Source organism: Oryctolagus cuniculus, chromosome 8, assembly GCF_051225735.1.
Source record: "Oryctolagus cuniculus isolate XC-2025 breed Fujian yellow rabbit chromosome 8, ASM5122573v1, whole genome shotgun sequence".
Taxonomy (NCBI): domain Eukaryota; kingdom Metazoa; phylum Chordata; class Mammalia; order Lagomorpha; family Leporidae; genus Oryctolagus; species Oryctolagus cuniculus.
This window is the reverse complement of record NC_142874.1, coordinates 44,010,583-44,034,929: the sequence shown is the minus strand read 5'-3', so window position 1 is coordinate 44,034,929 and position 24,347 is coordinate 44,010,583. Positions and strand designations below refer to the sequence as shown.

Here is a 24,347-nt window from a genome sequence, read left to right as displayed (position 1 = left end):
GTGACAGTCAAGCAACCCTACAAAAGTGTGCTCAAGAAAAGGAGCCGGGCCTCCTTCACACAGCCAAGAGGGCCATCTTGAAAGTGGTTCTCCAAGCCCCAGATACTTGCAATCACATGAGATTATGAAGCAAACAGCTCGTGGATTCCTTCCCAAATAATACATGTTTATTATTCTAAATCACTAAGGTTGGAATAATTTGTTAGTCCAGCAATACAGTACAGTCTTTATTCCTCCAATAAATGAGTACTAGTAGCAAAACAAATGGACATGGCCAACTTAAGCCATTTACAAAGTCGATGGGCTCTGCAGTTATTAATACTTAGAAGGAGCGTGGGTTCCATTTAGTTCCTTCCTTCTCACAGTGTTGTACCAAGACCACTAGCACTGAGTTGTTAGAAGTGCAGAATCTCAAACTCCACCCCAGACCTACAGAATTGGAATCTACATTTTAAAGAAATGACAGGTAAGTAGACAACCCTTTGAGAAGCACTTATTTGACCTCACAGATACAAAACAAACAAACCAAACTTCCCATCCCCTGAAATTCTGATCTAATTTGTCTGGGTTGAGGCTTATCATTATACTGCAGAATTCGGAAAAACTTCACTGAAGCTTCAGATCAGCCCTGACTTACTTCCCAGCGTGCTCCAGTTCTGGTTCTAGAAGTCTAGCATGCCCAGGTGTCCCCAGAACTACTGTGCAGGAGGCAGGGAACTTCTGGGGTGTTTTTGTTGGGGGTGAAGGGAGAGGCGAAGGGGAGAGGGATAGGGGACAACCTTCCAGAGGCTGAAGACGGTGTTTCTGCCTTATACATGCCTTCCAGGACCACTATCATTTCACGAAAAATGTCTATGCCTTTCTACTTTAAAGGCCAACCTGGAATTGCTATCTAGGACCACTGGGAGAATCAGCTGTTGTTAAACCGGAGTGTCACGTATCAGGTTAGGATCAAATGTCTGTGGACTTCATCTTTCTCGCGTGGCAAAAATGGAAACAACCGGTTTCTCACAAGTTTTTGGAAAACACGCTTTTATTATTGAGCAGACAGTATAAAACTCAATGGCCGCTGAGAAACGTTAGTACTTAAGCATTAAATACTACCTGAATGCAAGCGGCTGGGGGGAACAGGTGCAGGAATGCTTGCTTTCCTTTCCTGCAGCATCCACAGTGACGGAAACAATGCCTGGCACGTGGCACATTCTCAATAAATAATTGTTGATTAAATTAATTCCTCAGAACCCTGTAACTTCTGATCGCTCATTCATTCAAAGTTCCTGAAAGCGCCATGCTGGCCAATCTGCAATGGGAAAAGCGTGGAGACAGCTTTCTCAGCGGATGTTTAAACAAAGCACCCAATCGGCTTTGTAAAAAACAGGAGGTTCATGTCTTGCCCAAAACTCCATGCTGTGTTTCGGGTTCCTGCCCTGGTCTGGCCTCGGTTCCTGGGGGGCAGGCAGGCTCGGGGATGCGCTCGCTGCCCTTGAGTCTCCTTCCTTTGTAATTTTCTGGCCTGCGCGTTCCGTTTCCCCGGCGGAGGAGCGCGCGCGCCGCGGCTGCGCTCACCCGCGCGCTGCGCCTGGAGTGGCTGCCGGGCGGGCGGGGCCGCCAGCAGCGGGAGGAGCTTCTCCAGGCGCGCCGGTCGGCCGGCCGGCGCACTGCCCCTAGCCCACCTCGCCGCCCTGCCTCCGAGGTTTGGGCATCCCCCTCCCCCGGCGGGGGCGGCAGGCCAGGAAGCCCCCCTCCAGCCCTGACAACGGCCAGGCCGCGACGTGGGGCCCGAGCGCGCTACCGCTGCCGGGTGGGCTGAGGCGGCCGGCTGCGTGGGAGGCGGGCGCATTCATTATTTTCCGCTAGGGCCGGGCTCTGTGGGAGGAAAGGGCCCTGCGCGGCCGGCTCAGCCCCAGAAGGCGCGCGCTCAGCCGGCCAGGGCCAGGCTCGAGTGAGCCTGCGGCGAGGCCCCCAGGACCCTGGCGGGCGCGAAGCCCCCAGCCCGCCGCTCCTCGCCCACGCTGTCTGCCCTTCCCCCTCGCTCCCTCCCTTCCTTCCTGCCGCTCCGCGTTCCCGGGAGCGGGCGGCGGGCGCGCCCGAGCTTTGTGTGCGCCCGCGGGTCGGGGGCGAGCCTCTGGCGGCCCAACTTTGAGGCTCCGGGCCGGCTCCGGAGCTGGAGTTGTGAGGCGTGGCTGGGGGAGGGAGGCGCTTGGGGGGGCGTGGGACTCCCCAGCGGGCGGGAGCCAGGCGCGCTGGACAATGAGGCGGGCGGCGCTGCGCGGCGGCCGCTTTTAGAGGGGGCGCGGGCGGGCGCGTCGGCGGCGCAGCGGCTCCACCTGCGAGCGGAGGGCGGGATGCCAGAGCCAGGTGTCCCGGCGCTGTAAGGCCCCTCGCCGGCAGCCGGCCCCTCGCGGCCTCTCGCGTTGCCGCTGGGCTGCCTGGAACGCTTTCCGCAGGGGAGCGGCTCTCGAGCTGCGGCGATGGCCAGCACCAGGAGTATTGAGCTGGAGCACTTCGAGGAGCGGGACAAAAGGCCGCGGCCGGGGTCCCGGAGAGGGGCGCCCAGCTCCTCCGGGGGCAGCAGCAGCTCGGGCCCCAAGGGGAACGGGCTCATCCCTAGCCCGGCACACAGCGCCCACTGCAGCTTCTACCGCACGCGGACCCTGCAGGCCCTGAGCTCGGAGAAGAAGGCCAAGAAGGCGCGTTTCTACCGGAATGGGGACCGCTACTTCAAGGGCCTGGTGTTTGCCATCTCCAGCGACCGCTTCCGGTCCTTCGATGCGCTCCTCATGGAGCTCACCCGCTCCCTGTCAGACAACGTGAACCTGCCCCAGGGGGTCCGCACCATCTACACCATCGACGGCAGCCGGAAAATCACCAGCCTGGACGAGCTGCTGGAAGGTAGGAGCCGCTGGGAGGTGGGAGGGGCGGGCACAGAGCGGCAGGTGCGGCCGAGCGCGCCAGCAGGTGCAGCGGCCGCGGGCCTGCGCGCCTTCGCCCGCCCCGCGCCGGGGCCAGCCAGAAGGGTGCTTTCTGTACGACCTCAGGAATTGCATGCTCCTATCTGCAGCTGCTCGGTAGGTTTTGCGCGTGGGACCGAGCGCCCACACATATTCTGACTTTCCTTCCCAAGAGATGTGCCTTTAAGAAAGGCGGGTGGGATGGCGACCTGAGGTCAGAGGCAAATTTAGGCTTTGGTTGGTACCTTTTTTAGATTGGCAAACTTCTTTCTAGCCAAGTGCAAACTATTTGAAAAATGGTTCTCCTGTGAGGATCTGGGTAATCACCTAGGTAGTAAGCTCTAGCTGTGTGGACCCCGGCGCAGGCACCTCTGGTTTCCACACTGGGGATCTTGTTGCACCTGTTCCACTCAGAGGTGAGTACTGTGTGGGCCTCACTTGCAGAAGCTACGTGAGGTCAGGGAGAGTGATCCTAGATAGCAGGTGTCAAAGTTGGCTGTATCCTGGGTCTTAATGGGGGCCTTAGAAATTAGGGTTGCCTGACCCACCACCCCCAGATATCCTGATGTAATTGGTTTGGGGTGTGGCTTGGATATCCGAAGTTTTAAAAGCTCAGGTGATTCTAATGTGCAGCCAAGATTGCAAACCACTGTGCTCTAAGGAGTGTCCAGCTTGGGTTGGAAATGAGGTGGGGCAAGGTCAGACTCTACTGCATCCTCTCCTTTTGGGGTAGCCAATTAGAATGCTGGAGGCCCTTGTACTCAGCAGCTGGGGCCTGTTAATTTGTAGTGCTGGGGTGTCAATCATATGTGACTCAAAGTGTCATTTGGCTGCATGTTAGATCATTCTTGAATTCTTGAATATTTACTCCTCTTTGCTTTCAGGGAAAATAAACAGGGCTAGCAGTTAAGCAGCACCTGGAAAGAGTAGGTGGGACTCAAGTAGGCGTTGAGTGTGTGTTTGCATATAGTTAGCCCCCATGCCTCCTTCTTAATGCGCATGGCACACCCGGCATCAACAATATTGGCTAGGCAAGGGGAGGAAACTGGACATGCAGCCTCTTGACTCTCCCAAGTTCTTATGTTAGGCTTCGTCCCTGTTGTGCAGATGAGGAAACTTAAGCAGTGTGCCTGTCACGTGGTGCCTGCAGCATTTTTAAGCACCTTCAGCTACAGTTCACCCCCACTACGTTAGTGGAGCCATCCTGAGAAAGCCCCAGAGTGATAGTTATCACCTGTTTCCCCAGCCCTGGCTAGATAACAACCAAGCCAAAATGAAGTGTGTAGCGTGTCACTTCACAAAATCTCTTGGTCAGTTGTGTGTGTGGGTTTTAAAGACTTCTGGTAGAGATGAAGTTATCTAAAGGAGTGTAAATAAAAGGAAGATACAATGTTAAAAGGACCTTAATCACCTTAAGTACCAAAAAAGCAACCTTTGCCCAGATAATTTGAAACAAAGTAACCAGGTTTCTGACTGACCCAAGGTCAAATTAGCAGCCAGCAAGGATTCAGGCAATGCCTATTGCTTAAGCACTTCATACTCACATGCCCTTTGGATACTGTGTGGTCTCTGAATGGCCAACAATTTTAATCTTTTCTCCAAAGTAGTTTTAACAATATTTGCGACATACATAACACTAACATACTTAAAAGTGAATATAATAGGGGAGATGATCAAGATGACCACTGGGCTCATTCATTAATTAGAGTGCATCTTATACATTGAGCCTGTCACTGCCCAGGAAACACATGGCCCACTGGGTCTAACTCTCAAAGTGCAATTTAAACCACAAATTGACAGTTGACAAATTTCCTCCAAAAAATTGTTTCACTGATTTTTGGAGGTCAAATTATATAACAATAGGATAAATAATATAGTTAGTACAACCGTCTATAGCATTGCCCATGTGTTTCAAGCAGTTTTTAAATATTGCAACAGAAGAAAACTGAAAATTTGGGAAGTCACTTTTTTTGGTCATAGAATTCTCTTGATGGTGAATCTTTGTCTAATTCTTGAGTTTTCCACAAAATTAGTGGAATGCTGATACTTTTTTCAGAAAGGAATTGTCAGTGCTCAATATCAATCATTCCAGAATGTATGTAGATCCAACTTTTAGTTAAAATCGTGTGCTCAGATATTTATCATCAAGAAATCTAAAGTTATTTGCATAGATAAAAATAACTAATAGTGCCCATAGTGTCAAAATTGAATGCTTTATTTGACCTTGGTTACCATTTTTAAATAAAGATTCTCCCAGGCATTATATTGCAACTTTGTGTTTGGCTATTTTTTTTTTCATCGTATGACATTATAGCTTAGGAGATGCTGTCTCCCCCCCCCCAATATAAAATAAAAAATGATGACTCAACACCACAATGACAGGAATGTTCATTCATTGCCACAGTCCCATTGTACCCAGATGACAAAAAATTTGTGTGACCCAGATTCCCTCCCTGCCCTTGACCTTGAGATTCTCTGGAGACTAAAAGCTATTGAAATGTTAGCTGGCACTCCTCCAGCACTATGCTAAACCAATAGGCACCTTTGGTTTGTTGGTTTACCCACCCATGCTGGATTAACTTCACTGAATTGAAGCTGCGAGTGCCTGTAATCCTGGAAGGGGACCTCCTCTTGCACTGTGACTCCTGACTATCCAAGCTGGAGAAATCGGGTTGAGCTGTCAGAAGCCAGGAGCCAGCTGAACTCAGACTCTCTCTCTTGTAGACACCTAAGGAGGTCCGAGGACTGACTTGGAAGGTGAACTCCCTTCTTAGTTCTGTTCCACAGGTCTTCTCCCCTTAGGAACATTTTGGCTGTATTTGTAAGGTTTTTATGTCCTGCAGAGATGAAATCAAGGAGAGTTGAATGAGGGCTGCTGGATTCTTCTGACAGAGGATTTGAGAAAAATCATCTCGGCTGTCAGTGTCCTTTTCTGTAGAAGGAACTGTTGGCAGGTAACCCCTCTACACTGGGTCACCTCTCACCTCTGATCTCTACGCTCCTCTACCTGAGTGGTTATTTAGAGTGTATGATGGCCGGGGTGTCCTCTCCCTGGCCAGGACCTGTCTTCTAGAAAACTGGTGAAACAAAAAATGTTCCACCACCACCCAAGTGTGGCTCTGAAGAAGTGTTTGCCAGGAGTCCAAGAAATTGATAATTACCTATCTGTGTCTCATTCAAAAGCAAAATGGTGTTTCGTTATTTTTACCTTTTATCTCAATAAATGGGAAATAAGCTGATTTAACTTTTGGCATGTGGATTTTGGTTATTTTGAAGTTTTGGTTGTTTGGTTATTTTATTCATTAATTGAGCATTTAAGAAAAATAAGGTTGTAAAGGAATCAGACACTTGATTTTTTTTGACAGGCAGATTTAGACAGAGAGAAAGGTCTTCTTTTCTGTTGGCTCACCCTCCAAATGGCCACTATGACTGGCGCGCTGCGCCGATGCGAAGCCAGGAGCCAGGTGCCCCCCCACCAGTCTCCCATGTGGGTGCAGGGCCCAAGCATGTGGGCTATCCCCCACTACCTTCCTGGGCCACAGCAGAGAGCTGGACCAGAAGAGGAGCAACTGGGACAGAATCTGGTGCCCCAACCGGGACTAGAACCCGGGGTGTTGGTGCCACAGGTGGAAGATTAGCCTAGTGAGCCATGGAGCCGGCCGACACTTGATGTTTTGAAGTTCTCGGGCTAAACCTAGTTCACTGTATCTGGTCAGTCTCTTGAAGTTGTTCAGAAACCAAAATACAGTTACTGAGTGAGCATGCAGTAAACCTACACCTCTACCACATTATACCTAGTTTGTGTTACTCCCCCTGAAAGGTAGACTGCTATGGTTATAATAGAAACTGAGCTTTTGGAATTTGTTGTGGTGATGCAGGAAACCTCCACCCTTGAGTTAATAAGATATTAGAACCAGAAATCAGAAGCAGTACAAATTAAAGGCATAAATGGCAGTTTAACTTTGGCAGGTAAAGAAGGTTTTATAAGATTCAAATTCTTTGATTTCTTAAACCTAAATCAAGTATCACTTTCTTATAAATACTCTCACAGATATGTAGGCAGTGGACATGCTATATGCTAGGCATTTTTCCAAGTGCTAGAGGTATGTTCTCTCCACTAAAGAGCTCACATTCTGAGAGAAACACACACACACACACACACTCTGAATTAAGCTAAAGTGCTGTAAGTGAAATGGAAATTAAGCAGGGGCAGGAAGATCACATTGGCCATAGTCATGGAGAAGGCTTCCCAGAGGAATGGACATTGGAGCTAAGACCTGAGGCTGGGTTTATAACTTTGCTCTGCGTACAGTTATTTTCTTTACTTCTATTGTAGTATAATTAGTGTTACATAGGGACTGGCTTTTGCACTAGACTGAAAGCAGTCTAAGCTGAGAGATCTTGAATGCATTTAAATTCATTGATTAAATGACCCAGAAAATGATTTTTACTTTTAAGTCCCTTGGTTGTCAAGGAAATTTTGTATGAATTAAGCTTGAATAGGGGTGTTCCTAGGTATCTGTGAAAGTACCCTTTTTGAAAATTGGACTGTAGTTTAGCTAAATCCAAGATTTAATAGCGGGGAGCTCCTGGCTGACTCACTGTTGTGAAGGAGTGACTCTGCAGTAAGCCCTTCTAGAAAGCTGAGTGTGCGCCTCAGTTCCCGAGACAGGGGCACCCGGATTCGGTGGAATACAGGGGCAGGAGAAGCTCTTCCCAGAAGAAACGGGGAGAGGAATTCCCATTTGCAGAATAGATTGTTCTGGAGGGTTGGTGTCAGGATGGGAGTATTTGGTGGAGCCTTTATGAGTTTACAGTATAAAAAAGTGATCCTCTGGAAGTTATTGAACAAGATCAATATCTGATGAGGTTTTAAGTTATGGAAATAGATATTTGATGGTCCTGTTAAAGGAAGTAAAAACCTACATTCCTAAGGGCAGCAATTGTCACATTGACTTATTACTGCTCTTGAGCAAAGAGGGTTGAGGTGGGCTCTGTCCTACCTGGCTAGTCACCCATGCTCCCCCTGCTTCTGTTTCTCTTCTAATAAATGAAACCATGACCCTAACACTGCTACCAGTTACCAGCTGTTCTATGTGCAGTCTTTGTGTGAGGTACTTGTTCCCTCTCATTTAACCCTTGTAATGCCCTTTGAAATACAGTTGCAGTGTCTTCCCATTTTACAGGTGGGGAGGTTGAGGCTCACAGAGTGAAGAAATTGCCAGCTTGCACCAATGGTGAGAATGTGCCTGGCATTTGAGCCCTTCCTCCATGGCTTTCAAATTTCTGTGTGCTTGACAGCTGTGTTCTACCACCTGTGAGGAAATGGAGCCCATTCATTTGGGTGAGGGCTTTGAGGAGTTGATCATGAATGGGATTTGTACTGTTATAAAAGAATCCCAAGAGGGGCTTCTTTGTCCTTCTGCTGTGCGAGGGTACAGTGAGAAGGTGCCGACTGTGAACCGGTAAAGGGGTCCTCACCAGACACAGAGTCTGTCAGCACCTTGATCTGGGACTTCATAGCTGCCAGAACTGTGAGAAATCAGTTTTTATTATTTATAAGCTGCTGGCTTTATGGGATTTTGTTATATCATCCTGAATGGACGAAGATGAGCCTCTTTCACCTTTGAAGTTCAGTGATCTTGGGAAATGCTTTTGGGGGCAGGGGAACAGGGAAAGAAATGATCCTGGCTATGTCCGGTTCCATACCCCTTTTTAAAAGTTGGCCAGGGGGGCTGGTGCTGTGGCATAGCAGATAAGGCCACCACCTGTGGTGCTGGCATCCCATAAGGGTGCAGGTTCGAGTCCTGGCTGCTCTACATGTGATCCAGCTCTCTGTTGTGGCCTGGGAAAGCAGTGGTAGATGGCCCAAGCCCTTGGACCCCTGCACCTGCTTTCAGGGAGACCTGGAAGAAGCTCATGGCTTCAGATCTACCCAGCTCCAGCTGTTGCAGCCATTTAGGGAGTGAACCAGTGGATAGGAGACCTCTTTCTCTTCCTCTACCTTTTAAAATAAATCTTTAAAAAAAAGTTGGGGGGCAGGTGCCGTGGCTCATTTGGTTAATCCTCCACCTGTGGTGCCAGCATCCTATATGGGCATCGGGTTCTAGTCCTGGTTGCTCCTCTTCCAGTCCAGCTCTCTGCTGTGACCTGGGAGGGCAGTGGAGGATGGCCCAAGTGCTTGGGCCCTGCACCCTCATGGGAGACCAGGAGGAAGTACCTGGCTCCTGGCTTCAGATCAGCGCAGCGTGCCGACAGTAGCGGCCATTTGGGGAGTGAACCAACGGAAGGAAGACCTTTCTCTCTCTCTCACTAACTCTGCCTGTCAAAAAAAAGTTGGCTAGGTATTGTGAACAGAGGTAGCTATCCAGGTTCAGGTGTCGCTCCCCCTCTTCATGGAGGAACGACACAGGACCCTGCGCTGTTCTTTTCGTCTGCTCAGCCCTCCCCGGGTTTGCTGCTGGTTCTTTCCGGGTTGGCTGCCGTCCCTTCCACCTCCGTGGAAGGGCGGTTCCCCCTGGCCACTTTCCCCACTTCCGCAGGGGAGCGGCACACACCGGCCGGCTCTCTCGGGGGCTGCACAGGTGTTCCTTCAGATAGATGTTCCCCTTAGATGTTCCTGGTGCATGCCGTCTCTCTCCTCCTTTATAGTCCTCCTCTGCCAATCCCAACTCGGCTGCCCACACGCCGAGTACGCTGCTCTCCTCCAATCAGGAGCAGGTCCTACAGTTTATTGGCTGAACTGGAGGCAGCTGTGTAGAAGCTGTTTTCTCCTCTCCCAGCGCCATATTGTGGGAGAGCAGATGCATAGAATAAGTCTTAATTCCAGTAACTTAGTCTAGTCCGAGTTGCTCCCCACATTCAGGTAAATTTCTTATTCTGCGTTGGTAATACGTAGGAGGACCTTCTCCAAAAATTGTCTTCATGAAAGGGAAAATTTTAAATGTAGTGGGGGCTGGACCACAGTTGTCTTGTTGATCCTTTTATCCCATGAAACAAATGCTTCCTGCACATGATGTTGATTTTTATTTTTGTGCCATGTGTAAGGTATTTTAATGGATGGGAATAGATGGATGTAGAGGTTTTTGAAAGTCTTTCTTAGTTAAGACAGCTAGCTAGAGAGTTGACCAGATTTGCAGAGATAAAATAAAGGCAAATATTCCTTGTTCTGTCATGTTCTGGTTCTTAGTGTTTTTCCTCAAGAAAAACTATGCATATGTTTTAACAGTTTATCGGTTTCTCTCGTGTCTAAGGCGTCTGACGAATTTTCTCTTGGGATAGCTTTCATGACAAAATTTTTGGACCTTTGTATCTTGTGTATATGTTTAAATTGTAGGATTATTCTAAAACCCCTAATATTTTCAGTGTCTGCTTTGAATTCTCTGCCACAGTTAAGGCTTAATTTTATTCATCTTTAGCATTTATTCCTATTTTAAACATTTTAGAAATTTTCTCATACTTAGTTTTAATGCAATCTGTTAACTTAAATTCTGAGCCAGAAATATGTTAAGGCTAGAATTTAGATGAATGCTTTTTCATTCCTTAAAATGTTCAATAATTTTTATCCTGATACCAAGTATTTTTTCTGGTTAGCCATGTTTGTCAGGTGGTACTACCTTATAGACTGAACAAATGGAAAAGTATTGGGTTGAGTTCAACATTAGTATTCTTCTTTTTTAAAAGATTTTTTTTTTTGAAAGGCAGAGTTGGAGGGAGAGACAGAAATCTGTTCACTGGTTCACTCCCGAAATGGCCACAACAGCCAGAGTTGGGCCATTCTGAAATCAGGTGCCTGGAATTTCTTCTGGGTCTACCATTTGAGTGGAGGGTCCCAGACACTTGGACTGTCTTCTCCTGCCTTCCTAAGCACATTAGCAGAGAGCTGGATTGGAAGTGGAGCAATGGGGATTCAAACTGGTGCCCATATGGGATGCCAGCACTGCAGGCAGTAGCTGCTGTGCCACAGTGCTGGCCCTAACATAAGTATTCTTAATTACATTATAACATTTGCTGACAGCTTAAAGTGAATAAAAGAACCTACATTTATGACCTAGTATGTTACCTTTTGTTTATGTTTGGTTGCAAGCAATTATAATTTAACCAAGTGTATCACAATGAAAAGTATTTTCATTGCTATTTCCATCAGTATGTGTTTTACTTTGTTCATTTAAAAATATAGTAACAATGTAACCATGTCTCAAATGTGCTGATGAGTGTTCTCTCCCCAGTACCCTAACTTAGTCTTGGTCTCTTTGCTGCAGAATCAAAAAAAAAAAAGGTGGGGGGGGGGGAGCTGGGAGTAATAGAAACTTATGAGGGGTCTTCAAAGCATTCATGGGGAATGTGTTTTATAAAACCTATGCACAAACTTCAAAACTTTTTTGCACAAAATGAGCTGAGATTTTAATTCTATTTTCCATGAACTCTTTGAAGTCTCCTCACATTACTGTTAATACATTCATTAAATCTGTGTGGGAGAACTTGAGAACAAGCCTAGGCTGGCACCGTGGCTCACTAGGCTAATCCTCCACCTGCAGCGCCGGCACACCAGGTTCTAGTCCTGGTCAGGGCGCCGGATTCTGTCCCGGTTGCTCCTCTTCCAGTCCAGCTCTCTGCTGTGGCCGGGAGTGCAGTGGAGGATGGCCCAAGTTTTTGGGCCCTGCACCTGCATGGGAGGAAGCACCTGGCTCCTGGCTTCAGATCGGTGCAGTGCACCGGCCACAGCACAGTGGCTGTAGCGGCCACTTGAGGGGTGAACCAACAGAAAAAGGAAGACCTTTCTCTCTGTCTCTAACTCTGCCTGTCAAAAAAAAAAAAAAAAAAAAGCCTATTGTAAACTTGTCTCTTATTGGATTACTGATCGAAACTAGAAGCTAGACTTGCTGTGAATATGTCGTTTACAAATGCTAAGTCCACCTCTATTTTTCATTGTTAACTCATGAAGTTCTACATCTTCATGCCAAAAGACTTAGGGCTATGGATGCCAAGAGGTGTGGCTATACTTCATCTAGAGGTTCAAGTAGATGTTCAAGAATAGGATGATAGGAATATTTTAAGTTGTCAAAGTAAGTGCATTAAAATTCCCTTACTGACCTCTTGTAGATAGAATCTGCAGACCAGATCCAAGCACACTGCACTATCCTGTGAGATCAGATACAATTTCTTAGTGGGTAAGCTTTTTGGTTAGTGAGTAGGATTGTTCTTACTTTTAGCTAATTTCCTTAGGTTTAAGTTGAACTCCCAAATTTCAGTGCCAAACCATGGATTTGTGGACATACTTCTTTCTTCATAGATCTTCAGCTCTTGTTCCTCTGTAATGGGACGTATCAATCTTACAGCAGTGACTTGTTCAGCTGCCTGCCTTCAGGTGTGTTGAAAGCATTGTTCTGAGGGGCGTATGATCTCATTTTGTGTCCCATTTATTTTGTTATATGAACTCCAAAAAGTTCATGTAATATGCATATTGTGAAATAACAATGTGTGGATTTCAAAAATTTTTGCACCAAAATGAGCTGTTTTCCTCTTAAGATATATTTATTTGAAAGGCAGAGTGGCAATTGGAGAGAGGAGAGAGATCTTGCATCCACTGGTTCACTCTCCAAATGGTCATAACAGCCAAATCTGGGCCAGGTGCCAGGAGCCAGAAACTCCAACCAGGTGTCCCACAGGAGTGGCAGGGGCCCAAGCACTTGGGCTATCATTCACTGCCTTCCCAGACACATTTAGAGAGCTGGATTGAAAACAGCATCCTGAGATTGGACCTGATACTCAATATGGGATGCTTATTTCACAACTTAACCTGCTGCACCTGAATACCAGCCTCAAAACAAACTTCTTTTAATCTGTTTTTTCATTTTCCACAAGCTTTTTGAAGTGAGCATATATTAATATATTAATTTTGTGAACAGTGATAGTCCAGACAGTCCAGGCCAAAGCCATGCACTTTGTCTTAACTTACTCATTCCTGAAGTTTAAACTCTGGCCACTGTATCATTTGGCTAGGAAGTCCAATTAAGTTGTTTGCTACACTAGACTAATAAGTCAGTCTTTCCCTCACCCTGTATTTTTCTTAGCCAGCTGGGCGTGGGAACTGGTCTCTGATGTTCTTCAGATGGAGATAGGCACATTGGATTGTTACCCACCCAGCATTTCCCAAATGTTGAGCTTGGTGAGGGACATTGAGCCATCTTGCAGATAAAAACATACCCACATATATTTTTGTTGGTTACATTCTTTTGGAAACAATTTTTTCCTTATTTTTGAAAGATAGGAAAGAATTTAGTCTCCTAAGACTTGGCTGATATTAGACCTAAAGTGTCCAAGCATGTTTTTATTTTTCTTTGACTTATCATTTTTCTATATTACCACAGTTAAGGGGGATATGGGTGGCTCTTTCTGTAAGCTAGAAGTCTTTGTTGTTTCTTTTTAGCATAAATTTCACTGCTTGCATCTATCCAAGGAGTTATAGTCTAAACTTAACAAATTTTGTATAACTGAATTTGTTTTCTTTTTGACAGGCAGAGTGGACAGTGAGAGAGAGAGACAGAGATAAAGGTCTTCCTTTTGCCATTGGTTCACCCTCTAATGGCCGCTGCGGCTGGCGCACCGCACTGATCCAAAGCCAGGAGCCAGGTGATTGTCCTGGTCTTACATGTGGGTGCAGGGCCCAAGCACTTGGGCCATCCTCCACTGCACTCCCTGGCCACAGCAGAGAGCTGGCCTGGAAGAGGGGCAACCGGGACAGAATCCGGCGCCCCAACCAGGACTAGAACCTGGTGTGCTGGCGCCGCAGGCAGAGGATTAGCCTATTGAGCCGTGGCGCCGGCCATAACTGAATTTTAACCACAAATGTCAAGATGGTTTGTAATTACGAACTGCTTAGTGGTATTAGGCAGTTAACGAACATACTTCAGTAGAGGGGAATGCGAGCCTTTATAGTAACTGAGAGAAAAGTACGTTAATACTACTATTGTTGAAATTTCCAAATTCATAAGACTGCATGTAGCTCTTATTTTTTAAAGATTATTTATTTGAGGGGCCTGTGCTGTGGCATAGTGGGTCAAGCCACCGCCTGCAGTGCCAGCATCCCACATGGGTGACTGTTCAAGACCCAGCTGCTCCACTTCTGGTCCAGCTCTCTGCTATAGTCTGGGGAAAGCAGTAGAAGATGGTCCAAATCCTTGGGCCCCTGCACCCATGTTGGGGACCTGGAGAAAGCTTCTGGCTCTGGACCTACACAACTCCAGCTGTTGTGGCCATATAGGGCGTGAATCAGCGGATAGAAGACCTTTCTCTTTCTCTCTCTCTCTGCCTCATCCTCTCTGTAACTCTGCTTTTCAAATAAATTAAAAATTATTTATTTGAAAAGCTGAGTGACAAAGAGGGAGAGAAAGGTCTCCCATCTGCTGATTCACTCCCCAAATGCCCACAGCAGCCAAGGCTAGGCCAGGCTGAAGTCAGGAGCCAGGAACTCCATCCATGTCTCCCACAGGTAGACAGGAACACAAGTACTTGGACCATAATCTGCTGCCTCCCAAACTGATGTGCTAGCAGGAAACTGGATCAGAATGTAGAGTAACTGGGACTTAACCCCAGGCACTTCAATTTGGGATGTGGGCATCACAAGTAGCAGTTTTACCCACTGTATCAGAATGCCTATCCTTAATTGTCATTTCTTACAGTAACTTTTAGAAATTATGAAAAAATGACTTAATATATATCCTCTTAATATTGTTGTATATACAATACAGAGTTGTTAATTGTAGGCATAGTGTTTTATAGATCTCTGGAATGTATTCCCCTTTATAATTGAAATTTTATACCAGTTAAACAGAAGCTCCTCATTCCCCTTTCCTCTTAGCCCCTGGAAACTACTGTTTTACTCTTTGTTCCTATGAGTTTAACAATTGTAGATATCTCATTTGAGGGCATGTGATAAACCTTATGAAAAATAGAATTAAAAGATATGTTCAGGGTGGGTGTTTGGCACTGGGGTTAAGACATCATTTGGGATGCTGGTATCCTCTGCTAAGTGTTTGGTTCAAGTTCTGGCTCTATTTCTGATTCCAGCTTCCTGCTAATGCACACCCTGGGAGGCAACAGGTGATAGCTCAAGTGCTTGTGCCCTTGCCACCCACATGGGAGACCTGGGTGGAGTTCCAGGCTCCTGGATTTGGCCTGGCCCAGACTAGCTGTTGGGGCCAATTGGAGAGTGAGCCAGTAGATGGAAGATATCTCTCCCCTCCCTCTCTCCTCTCCCTCCCTTTCCCCTCTCCCTCCCTTCTTCCTCTCCCCACCTCTTTCAAATAAAATTTTTGTTTAACAAAGCCACCCTAGTAAGAGTGAGGTGATAACCTCATTGTGATTTTGATTTATATTTTCTCTGGTGATAAGAAATGTAGGGCACTGTTTTGTATACATGTTGGCCATTTGGATGTCTTTGAAGAAAAGTCTATTCAAATCTTCTGCTCATTTATTGATTGGATTTGTGTTGTTTTTAATATCTCTCATATTCTTATATAGTGAAGGATAAAAAATCACATGATTATCTTGATAAATGCAGAGTGACTATGATTTGAGAAAATTCAACACCTTTCTGTGGTTAAAAAACTCTCCATAAAGTAGATGTATAAGGAATTTGCCTCAATAATAATGATCATATAAAAAAAGGTGCAGTGCAGAGCCAGTCTCACACTCGCTGGTGAAAACGTGAAAGCTTTTCCTATAACACCACAGACAAGGCAAGGACACCTTTGCTTCCTACTTCTGTTCAACATAGAAGTCCTAGCAAGAGCAATTAAGTGAGAAAAAGAAATAAAAGGCATCCAAATTAGGAAGAAATAAAATTATTTGTATTTTTAGATGGATGACAGCGCTTAAGATTTTATTTGAAAGGCAGAGTAAAAGAGAGGGAGAGACAGATCTTTCTTCCAATGGTTCACTCCTGAAATGGCTGCAACAGCTGGGGCTGTGTCAGGCTGCAGCCAGGGGCCAGGACTCCATCCAGATCTCCCACATGGGTGCAGGGGCCCAAGCACATGGGCCATCTTCCACTGCCTTCGCAGGAGCATTAATGGAGCTAGATCCAAAGTGGAGCAGCCAGGACTTACAGGATGCCAGCATTGCAGGCAGTGTTTAACCTACCACACCACAGTGCAGGCCCCAACAGGATGTTCTACGTAGAAAACCCAACAATTGCTGGAAGTAATAAAGAAATAATGGTAAAGTTGCTAGATAGAAAATGAACATAAAAAATCATTTGCATTTCTATGCACTAACAGCAACTATCCAAAAAGGAAATGAAGAAAACAGTTTTATGTATGATGACATTAAAAAATGGAATACTTAGGAATGAACTAAAGCAGAAAGTAAAAAAACTTTTACACTGAACTGCAAAACATTAATGAATGACATTAGAGAGAACCTAAATCAATGGAAAAACATTGCATATTCATGACGTGGGAGATGTAATATGGTGAAAACTTCCATATTACCCTAAATGACTTACAGATTCAGGGCAATCCCTATTAAAATCTCATAGGAAAAGAAATCATAAAATTCATATGGATACACAGAAGACCCAAATAGCCAAGTCAAGCTTGAAAAGAACAGAGCTTCAACCATTACATTTACTGATTTCAAAATATATTATGAAGATACAGTAATTAAAATAGTTTTATGCTAGCATAAGAACAAATATATAGATCAGTGGAACAGAACAGAAAGCCCAGAAATAAACCCACACACACGTGAAGAATGCAAAATGGGGAAGTGATGGGTTCTTCAACAAATGGTGCTGGGAAAACTGCATATCCATGTGCAAAGAATAATCATTATCTTACACCAGTCAGAGGAATCAACTCAAAATGCATCAAAAATGTTGATGTAAGACCTGAAACTGTAGAATTCCTGTAAGAAACCAAGAGAAAAGTTTCATGACATTGGATTAGGCAGTGTTTTCTAGGATATGATCCCTAAATTGCAAGCAACAAAAGCAAAAATAGACAAATGGCATTCCATCAAATTAAAAAGCTTCTGCACAGCAAAGCAGCTTGCAGGATGTGAGAAAATGTGTATTTACTGACCGTAGGTCTGATGATGGGTTAGCAGCTAATGATAAATTGAGATTTTTTTTTTTTAGGCTGAGTGACTACTGTGATGTAGCTGTCAAAAACAAATATGTTAATATGTATATGTATTCTATTAATTAAAAGCCACATGACATTTTTGGGACTACAAAGTGTCCTGAACTGTTGAGGTTTGAATGATGGAAAGTGGAAAAAACTATATTGGTAGGCACTAGGGTCCCCTCATCTCCTGCTTGTCTGTCTAGATGACTTCCATTGTCTTCTGTTGGACTGGCCTTACCTAAGAATGTCTTGGACCATGCATGAGGTCCTGCAGAAGCCTGGCCCTGAGTCCCCCAGTGTGGCAGCTAGGCACCCTGTGCGTGTTTATTATCTAGAAGCAGTGTAAATACAAACCATTTGTTTTGGAAGTTTTCTTCATTACTTTGACAAACATGTTTGAGTGCCTCTTGTATGCTGGCAGTATGAAAAAGGTGTAGTCAGATTTGTGAAGGAACTTCTGGTCTAGGCTGAAGTTTATAACTGAGGACTATTTTTAGTGTCACTTATAAAACTCAACGCTCGTATCCGTATGTTTGGCTCCTACCTTCCTGTGATTCAGTTTCAGTTGCCCTGTGGTGAGGCTTGGGAATCTGTACTTGTACAGCAAAATTCCCTGAGTTTTAAAGAAGTTCTCCATTAAGAACTGAAAGAGGAGTGAGTATGTGATTCAGCAGTTAAGATGCTGCTTGTGGTGTTGGCATCCTGCGTGGAGTGCCTACATTGTAGTTCTGGCTCTGCTCTTGAATTTAGCATCTGACTGATGCATGCACTGGGAGACAGAAGATGATGGCCCAAGTAATTGGGTCCCTGCCACCCCGATGGGAGTCCTGGATTGAGCTGCTTCAGCCTGGCCCAGTCTCAGTACTGATGGCATCTGGGGAGTGAACCAGCAGATGGGAGCTCTGTTTTTCTGCCTACCAGTCTCCATTCCCCTAAAATAATTTTTTTTTTAAAAGTCTTGGAAGGAGCATGGCCTTGCTGACTTGTGAATTTGAAACTTTTAGGAAAAAACTAGAGAAGAGACAAGTAAAGAATAAATGATTATAAAAAATTAATACATTATAAACTTAGAGTACAAGAGCCCAAATGACATTTTTATTTTTCAGTTACTAACTATAACCTACCTACTGAAAGTTCATAAAACATACAAAGTTCATAAAACATACACAACCAGCCAGCGCCGTGGCTCACTAGGCTAATCCTCCGCCTTGCGGCGCTGGCACACCGGGTTCTAGTCCCGGTCGGGGTGCCGGATTCTGTCCCAGTTGCCCCTCTTCCAGGCCAGCTCTCTGCTGTGGCCAGGAGTGCAGTGGAGGATGGCCCAAGTGCTAGGGCCCTGCACCCCATGGGAGACCAGGAGAAGCACCTGGCTCCTGGCTTTGGATCAGCGTGGTGCACCGGCCGTGGCGGCCATTGGAGGGTGAACCAACGGCAAAGGAAGACCTTTCTCTCACTGTCCACTCTGCCTGTCAAAAAATAAAAAAATAAATAAAAATAAAAACACATACACAACCCAGTGAATTGTTCAGTCCACACCTGTGTGACCACTGGCTGTGCTAAGAAATAGAATATTGCCCTCATCTGAGAAGTTCTCCCTGTGTCCCTTCAGTTATAACTCTTCCCTCCTCTAAGGTGACAGTTTGCTTTATTTATACTTTTATTATCTGTATATGTCCCTAATTAATACAGTTTTTATTTTGTTTTTAAAGATTTATTTGAGGCCGGCGCCGCGGCTCAATAGGCTAATACTCTGCCTGCGGCGCCGACACCCCAGGTTCTAGTCCTGGTCAGGGTGCGTGGATTCTGTCCCAGTTGCTCCTCTTCCAGGCCAGCTCTCTGCTGTGGCCTGGGAGTGCAGTGGAGGATGGCCCAAGTGCTTGGGCTCTGCACCCCATGGGAGACCAGGAGAAGCACCTGGCTCCTGGCTTCGGAGCTGTGCAGCGTGCAGGCCGTAGCAGCCATTTGGGGGGTGAACCAAAGGAAGGAAGACCTTCCTCTCTGTCTGTCTCTCTCACTGTCCACTCTGTCAAAAAAAAAATTTATTTGAAAGAGGTCTTCCATCTGTTCCTTAAGTGGCTGCAATGGCCAAGTCAGCCAGGGCTTCTTCTGGGTCCCCCAGTGGGCGGCAGAGGCCCAAGTACTTGGACCATCTTTCACTTCTCTCCCAGATTATTAGCAGGGAGCTAGATCAGAACTGGAGCAGCCGGGACTTGACTGTGCCCATTTGGGATACCAGCATTGTGGGAAGCATCTTTACCCATGACACTGCAACACCAGTCCCAGTTGTTTTGAGCTGTGTAGAAGTTGAATTCTGCTTGTATTCTTCTGTCAGCTTTTACTCACCAAATTTCATCCAAGTTGCTTTATATAGCTCTTGTCTTTACTGTATGGCATTCCATTATGTGACCACACTATAATCGTTTCTATTCTCCTGTTGGACTCATGGATTGATTCTCATCTGTGGCCACTGAGCAATTTTTTTAGAAAGCTTATATTTAATAAATATAAATTTCATACGTACAGCACTTGGAATATAGCATTTCTTCTCATACTCGCCTTCCAATTCCCACTCCTGTCCAACCTCCCACTCCCTCTCCCACCCCATTCTTCATTAAGATTCACTTTTAATTATCTTTATATACAGAAGGTCAACTCTATACTAAGATTTCAACAGTTTGCACACACACAAAGTGTAAAGTAATGTTTGAAGATTAGTTTTACCATTAATTCTCATAGTACAACTCATTAGGACAGAGGTCCTACATGTGGAGCAAGTGCACAGTGACTCCTGTTGTTGATTTAACAATTGACACTTATTTATGACATCATTGATCACCTGAGGCTATTCTCATGAGCTGCCAAGGCTATGGAAGCCTTTGAGTCAACAAATTGACATTATTGTGTGTGTGTGTGTGTATGTGTATAGAATGTCAACAAACTGACATATAATCGAAGTGGAAGTTCTCTACTCCCTCAGAGAAAGTTACCTCCTTCTTTGATGGTCCCATCTTTCCAGTGGGATCTCATTGAGAGATCTTTCATGTAGGCCATTTTTTCCCACAGTATCTGGGCTTTCTATGCATGAAATGCTCTCTTGGGCTTTTCTGCCAGATCTGAATGACTTAAGGGCTGATTCTGAAGCCAGAGTGCTATTTAGGGCATTTGTCATTCTATGAGTCTGCTGTGTGGCCTGCTTCCCATGTTGGCTCATTCTCTCCTTTTTAATTCTATTGCTATTAGCCGAGACTTGGTCTTATTTCTGTGATCACTTTGACACTTAATCCTATCTTTATAATCAGTTATGCACTTAAAATGATCACTTTAACTAGTAAAATGGCATTGGTACCTGCCGACTTAATGGGATTTGGAGTCCCAGGTTTATAGCTTTATCCTTAGGTGTATTTCCATGGGAACATGTGCTGAACTGTATCTCTTCCCTCTCTAATTCCCACTCTTATTTTATACAGGGATCAATTTTCAGTTGAATTTAAACACCTAAGAATAACTGTGTTAAGTGTATTGTTCAACCAATGGTATTACGTAGAAAAAGAAAATAGTGAAAAGAATAAAATAGTAAATTGTTCCTTGACAGTCAGGACAAGGGCTGATCAAGTCATTGCTTCTCATACTGTCAGTTTCACTTTTACAGGTTTCCTTTTAGGTGGTCAGTTGTCACAGATAAGGGAGAACATATGATATTTGTCTCTTTGGGACTGGCTTATTTCACTGAATATGATGTTTTTCAGATTCCTCCATTTTGTTGCAAATGACCAGATTTCATCTTTTGTTTACTGCTGTGTAGTATTCCATAGAATATATATTCCATAATTTCTTTATTCAGTCTTCCATTGATGGGCATTTAGATTGATTCCATGTCTTAGCTATTATGAATTGAGCTGCAATAAACATTGAAGTGTGGCCAGCGCCACGGCTCAATAGGCTAATCCTCCGCCTAGCGGCGCTGGCACACTGGGTTCTAGTCCCGGTTGGGGTGCCGGATTCTGTCCTGGTTGCCCCTCTTCCAGGCCAGCTCTCTGCTATGGCCCAGGAGTGCAGTGGAGGATGGCCCAAGTGCTTGGGCCCTGCACCCCATGGGAGTCCAGGAGAAGCATCTGGCTCTTGGCTTCAGATCAGCACAGTGTGCCGGCCACAGCGCGGCGGCCATTGGAGGGTGAACCAACGGCAAAGGAAGACCTTTCTCTCTGTCTCTCTCTCTCACTGTCCACTCTGCCTGTAAAACAAACAAACAAACAAAAAAAACATTGAGGTGCAGATAGCTCTTTTATTTGCCTATTTAATTTCCCTTAGGTAAATTCTAAGGAGTGGGATGGCTGGGTCATATGGTAGGGCTATATTCAGATCTCTGAGGTATCTTCAAACTGTCTTCCACAGTGGCTTTACCAGTTTATGTTCCCACAAACAGTGGATTAGTGTACCTTTTCCCCCACATCCTCACCAGCATTTGTGGTTTGTTGATTTCTGTATGAAAGCCATTCTAACTGGGGTGAGGTGAAACCTCATTGTGGTTTTGATTTGCATTTTCCTGATTTCTAGTGATCCTGAACACTTTTTCATGTATCTGTTGGCCATTTGGATTTCCTCTTTTGAAAAATGTCTGTTTGAATTCTTGGCCCATCTCTTAAGTGGGTTGTTTGTTTTGTTTTTGTGGAGTTTCTTGATCTCTTTGTAGATTCTGGTTATTAATCCTTTATCATTTGCATAATTTGAAGATATTTTCTCCCATTTTTTCATTTGACTTTTCACACTCCTGTTTCTTTTGCAGTACAGAAACTTCTCAATTTGATGTAATCAAATGGGATGCCACTGCTTTAGGCCAGGGCATTAACCTGCTGCACCACAGCACTGGCCTCTGTGTATTTTATATCCTGCTACTTAACCAAACTTTTCTGTGAGTTCCAATAGTCTTAGTGGAGTTCTTTGGATCCCCTACATAAAGAATCATGTCTTCTGCAAATAGGATAGTTTGACTTCCTCCTTCCCTATATGTATCCCTTTGATTTATTTTTCTTACCTAATGGCTCCGGCTAAATCTTCAAGGAGTATATTGAATAGCAATGGTGAGAGTGGACATCCCTGTCTGGTAACAGATCTCAGTGGGAATGTTTCCAACTTTTCTCCATTCAATATGATGCTGGCTATGGGTTTGTCATAAATTGCTTTGTGTTGAGGAATGTTCCTCCTCTACCCAATTTGCGTAGAGTTTTCATCATGAAAGGATGTTGTATTTTATCAAATGCTTTCTCTGATAATCACATTGTTTTTGTTCAGCAGTTTGTTAATGTGGTGCATCACATTGATTTGCCAATGTTGAACCATCCCTGCTTACTAGGGATACATCCCACTTGGTCTGGGTGGATAATCTTTCTGATGTATTGTTGGATTCTATTGGCTAGAATTTTGTTGAGGATTTTTACATCTGTGTTCATCAGAGAAATTGGTCTGTAAGTCTCTTTCTATGTTGCATCTTTTTCATGTTTAGGCATTAAGGTGATGCTGGCTTTGTAGAATTTAGGAGGATTCTCTTTCAACTGTTTGAATAACTTGAAGAATTGGAGTTAGTTCTTAATGTCTGGTAGAATTCAGCAGTGAATCCATCTGGTCCTGGACTTTTCTTTGTTGGAAGGGCCTTTATTACTTATTCAGTTTCCATCTTGGTTATGAGTCTATTTAGGTTGTCTATGTCTTCATTTTTCATTTAAGTAGGTTGTATGTGTCTAGGAATCTATTCATTTCTGCTATGTTTCCCAGTTTGTTGGTATACAACTCTTTATAGTAATTTCTGATGACTTTTTATTTCTGTAGTGTCTGTTACATTTCCTTTTTCATCTCTGATTTTATTGATTTGGGTCTTCTCTTTCCTTTTTGGTTAGTTAGGCCAATGGTGTGTCAATTTTATTTTTCAAAAAACCAGCTTTTTGTTTTGCTGATCTTTTGTATTCTTTGGATTCAATTTTGTTGATTTCTTTAGTTTTGGGTTTGGTTTGCTGTTTTTCTAGATCCTTGAAGCATTGATAGCTCATTTATTTGGTGCCTTTCCAATTTCTTCATGTAGGCACCTATTGCTATAAACTTTCCTTTTAATGCTGCTTCTGCTGTATTCCATAAGTTTTTATGTTATGTTTTCATCTTCATTTGTTTCCAGAAATTTTTTTCTCTTTTCTTCTATAACCCACTGTTCATTCAGGAGCATGTTGTTCAGTCTGCATGTGTTTGCATATGCTCTAGAGATTCCTGAATTGCTGATTTCCAGCTTCACTCCATTGTGGTCTGAGAAGGTGCATTGTATGGTGTGTGTGTGTGTGTGTGTGTGTATGTATATTTGTATATATATAGTATATTATATAATGTATATATATAATTATATAAATAAAATTTGAGACTTGCTTTATGGCCTAGGATGTGGTCAATCCTAGAGAAAGTTCCATGCACTGCTGAGAAGAATGTGTATTTTGCAACTGTAGGATCTAAAGTTCTGTAGATATCTGTTAGATCCATTTGGTCTATAGTGTCAATTAAATCTGCTGTTTCCTTGTTGATTTTCTGTCTAGTTGATTGTCCATTGCTGAAAGTGGAGTATTGAAGTCTCACAATACTGTTGTATTGGAGTCTAAGTCTCCCTTTAAATCCCTTATCATTTCTTTTAAATATCCAGGTACCCTGCAATTAGGTGCATATGTCTATAATAGTTAATCTCCCTCTTGAATTGATCCTTTAATCATTAAATAGTGCCCTTCTTTGTCTCTTAACAGTTTTTTGTGTTAAAGTCTATTTTGTCTGATATTAGAATGGCTACACCAGACCTTTTTTGGTTTCTGTTGGCATGGAATATCTTTTTCCAACCTTTCCCTTTCAGTCTGCGTGTGTCTTTGTTGGTGAGATGTGTTTCTTGTAGGCAGCAAATAGATGGGTTTCGTTTTTTAATCCATTCAGCCAGTCTGTGTCTCTTAATTGCAGAGTTGAGCCCATTTACATTCAAGGTGACTATTGATAAGTAATGACTTTACCCTGCCATTTTTGCAAAAATATTCCTAATTTATACTTTGAACTTCCTTTGATCTTTTACTGAGAGATTTCCTTCCTTTATCCTTTGTAGTGATGACTGTGTTCCTGTTTTTCTGTGTGTTACACATCCTTAAGCATCTTTTGCAGGGTTGGATGGTGGTGACAAATTCTGTCAATTTCTGTTTGTTATGGAAAGTCTTTATTTCACCTTCATTCACAAATGAGAGATTTGCAGGGTATAATA

The 24,347-nt window shown here is 44.3% G+C and overlaps 1 protein-coding gene across 5 annotated transcripts in view; it reads left to right on the top strand.

Annotated features, from left to right (window-relative positions):
- Positions 1-1,594: 1,594 nt before the first annotated feature.
- Positions 1,595-24,347, top strand: part of DCLK2 (doublecortin like kinase 2) — a 182,504-nt gene continuing 159,751 nt past the window's right edge. For 4 of the 5 annotated variants that reach the window (XR_518609.5, XM_002716906.6, XM_008267353.5 and 1 more), the window contains exon 1: positions 1,596-2,892. Coding sequence is in view for 4 of the 5 variants with exons in the window: in XM_002716906.6 (XP_002716952.2) it covers positions 2,472-2,892 (421 nt within the window). In the remaining variant the exon portion in view is untranslated. Of the gene's footprint in view, positions 2,893-24,347 lie in introns of all 5 variants that reach the window. The other variant, XM_008267349.5, reaches the window with a different exon arrangement.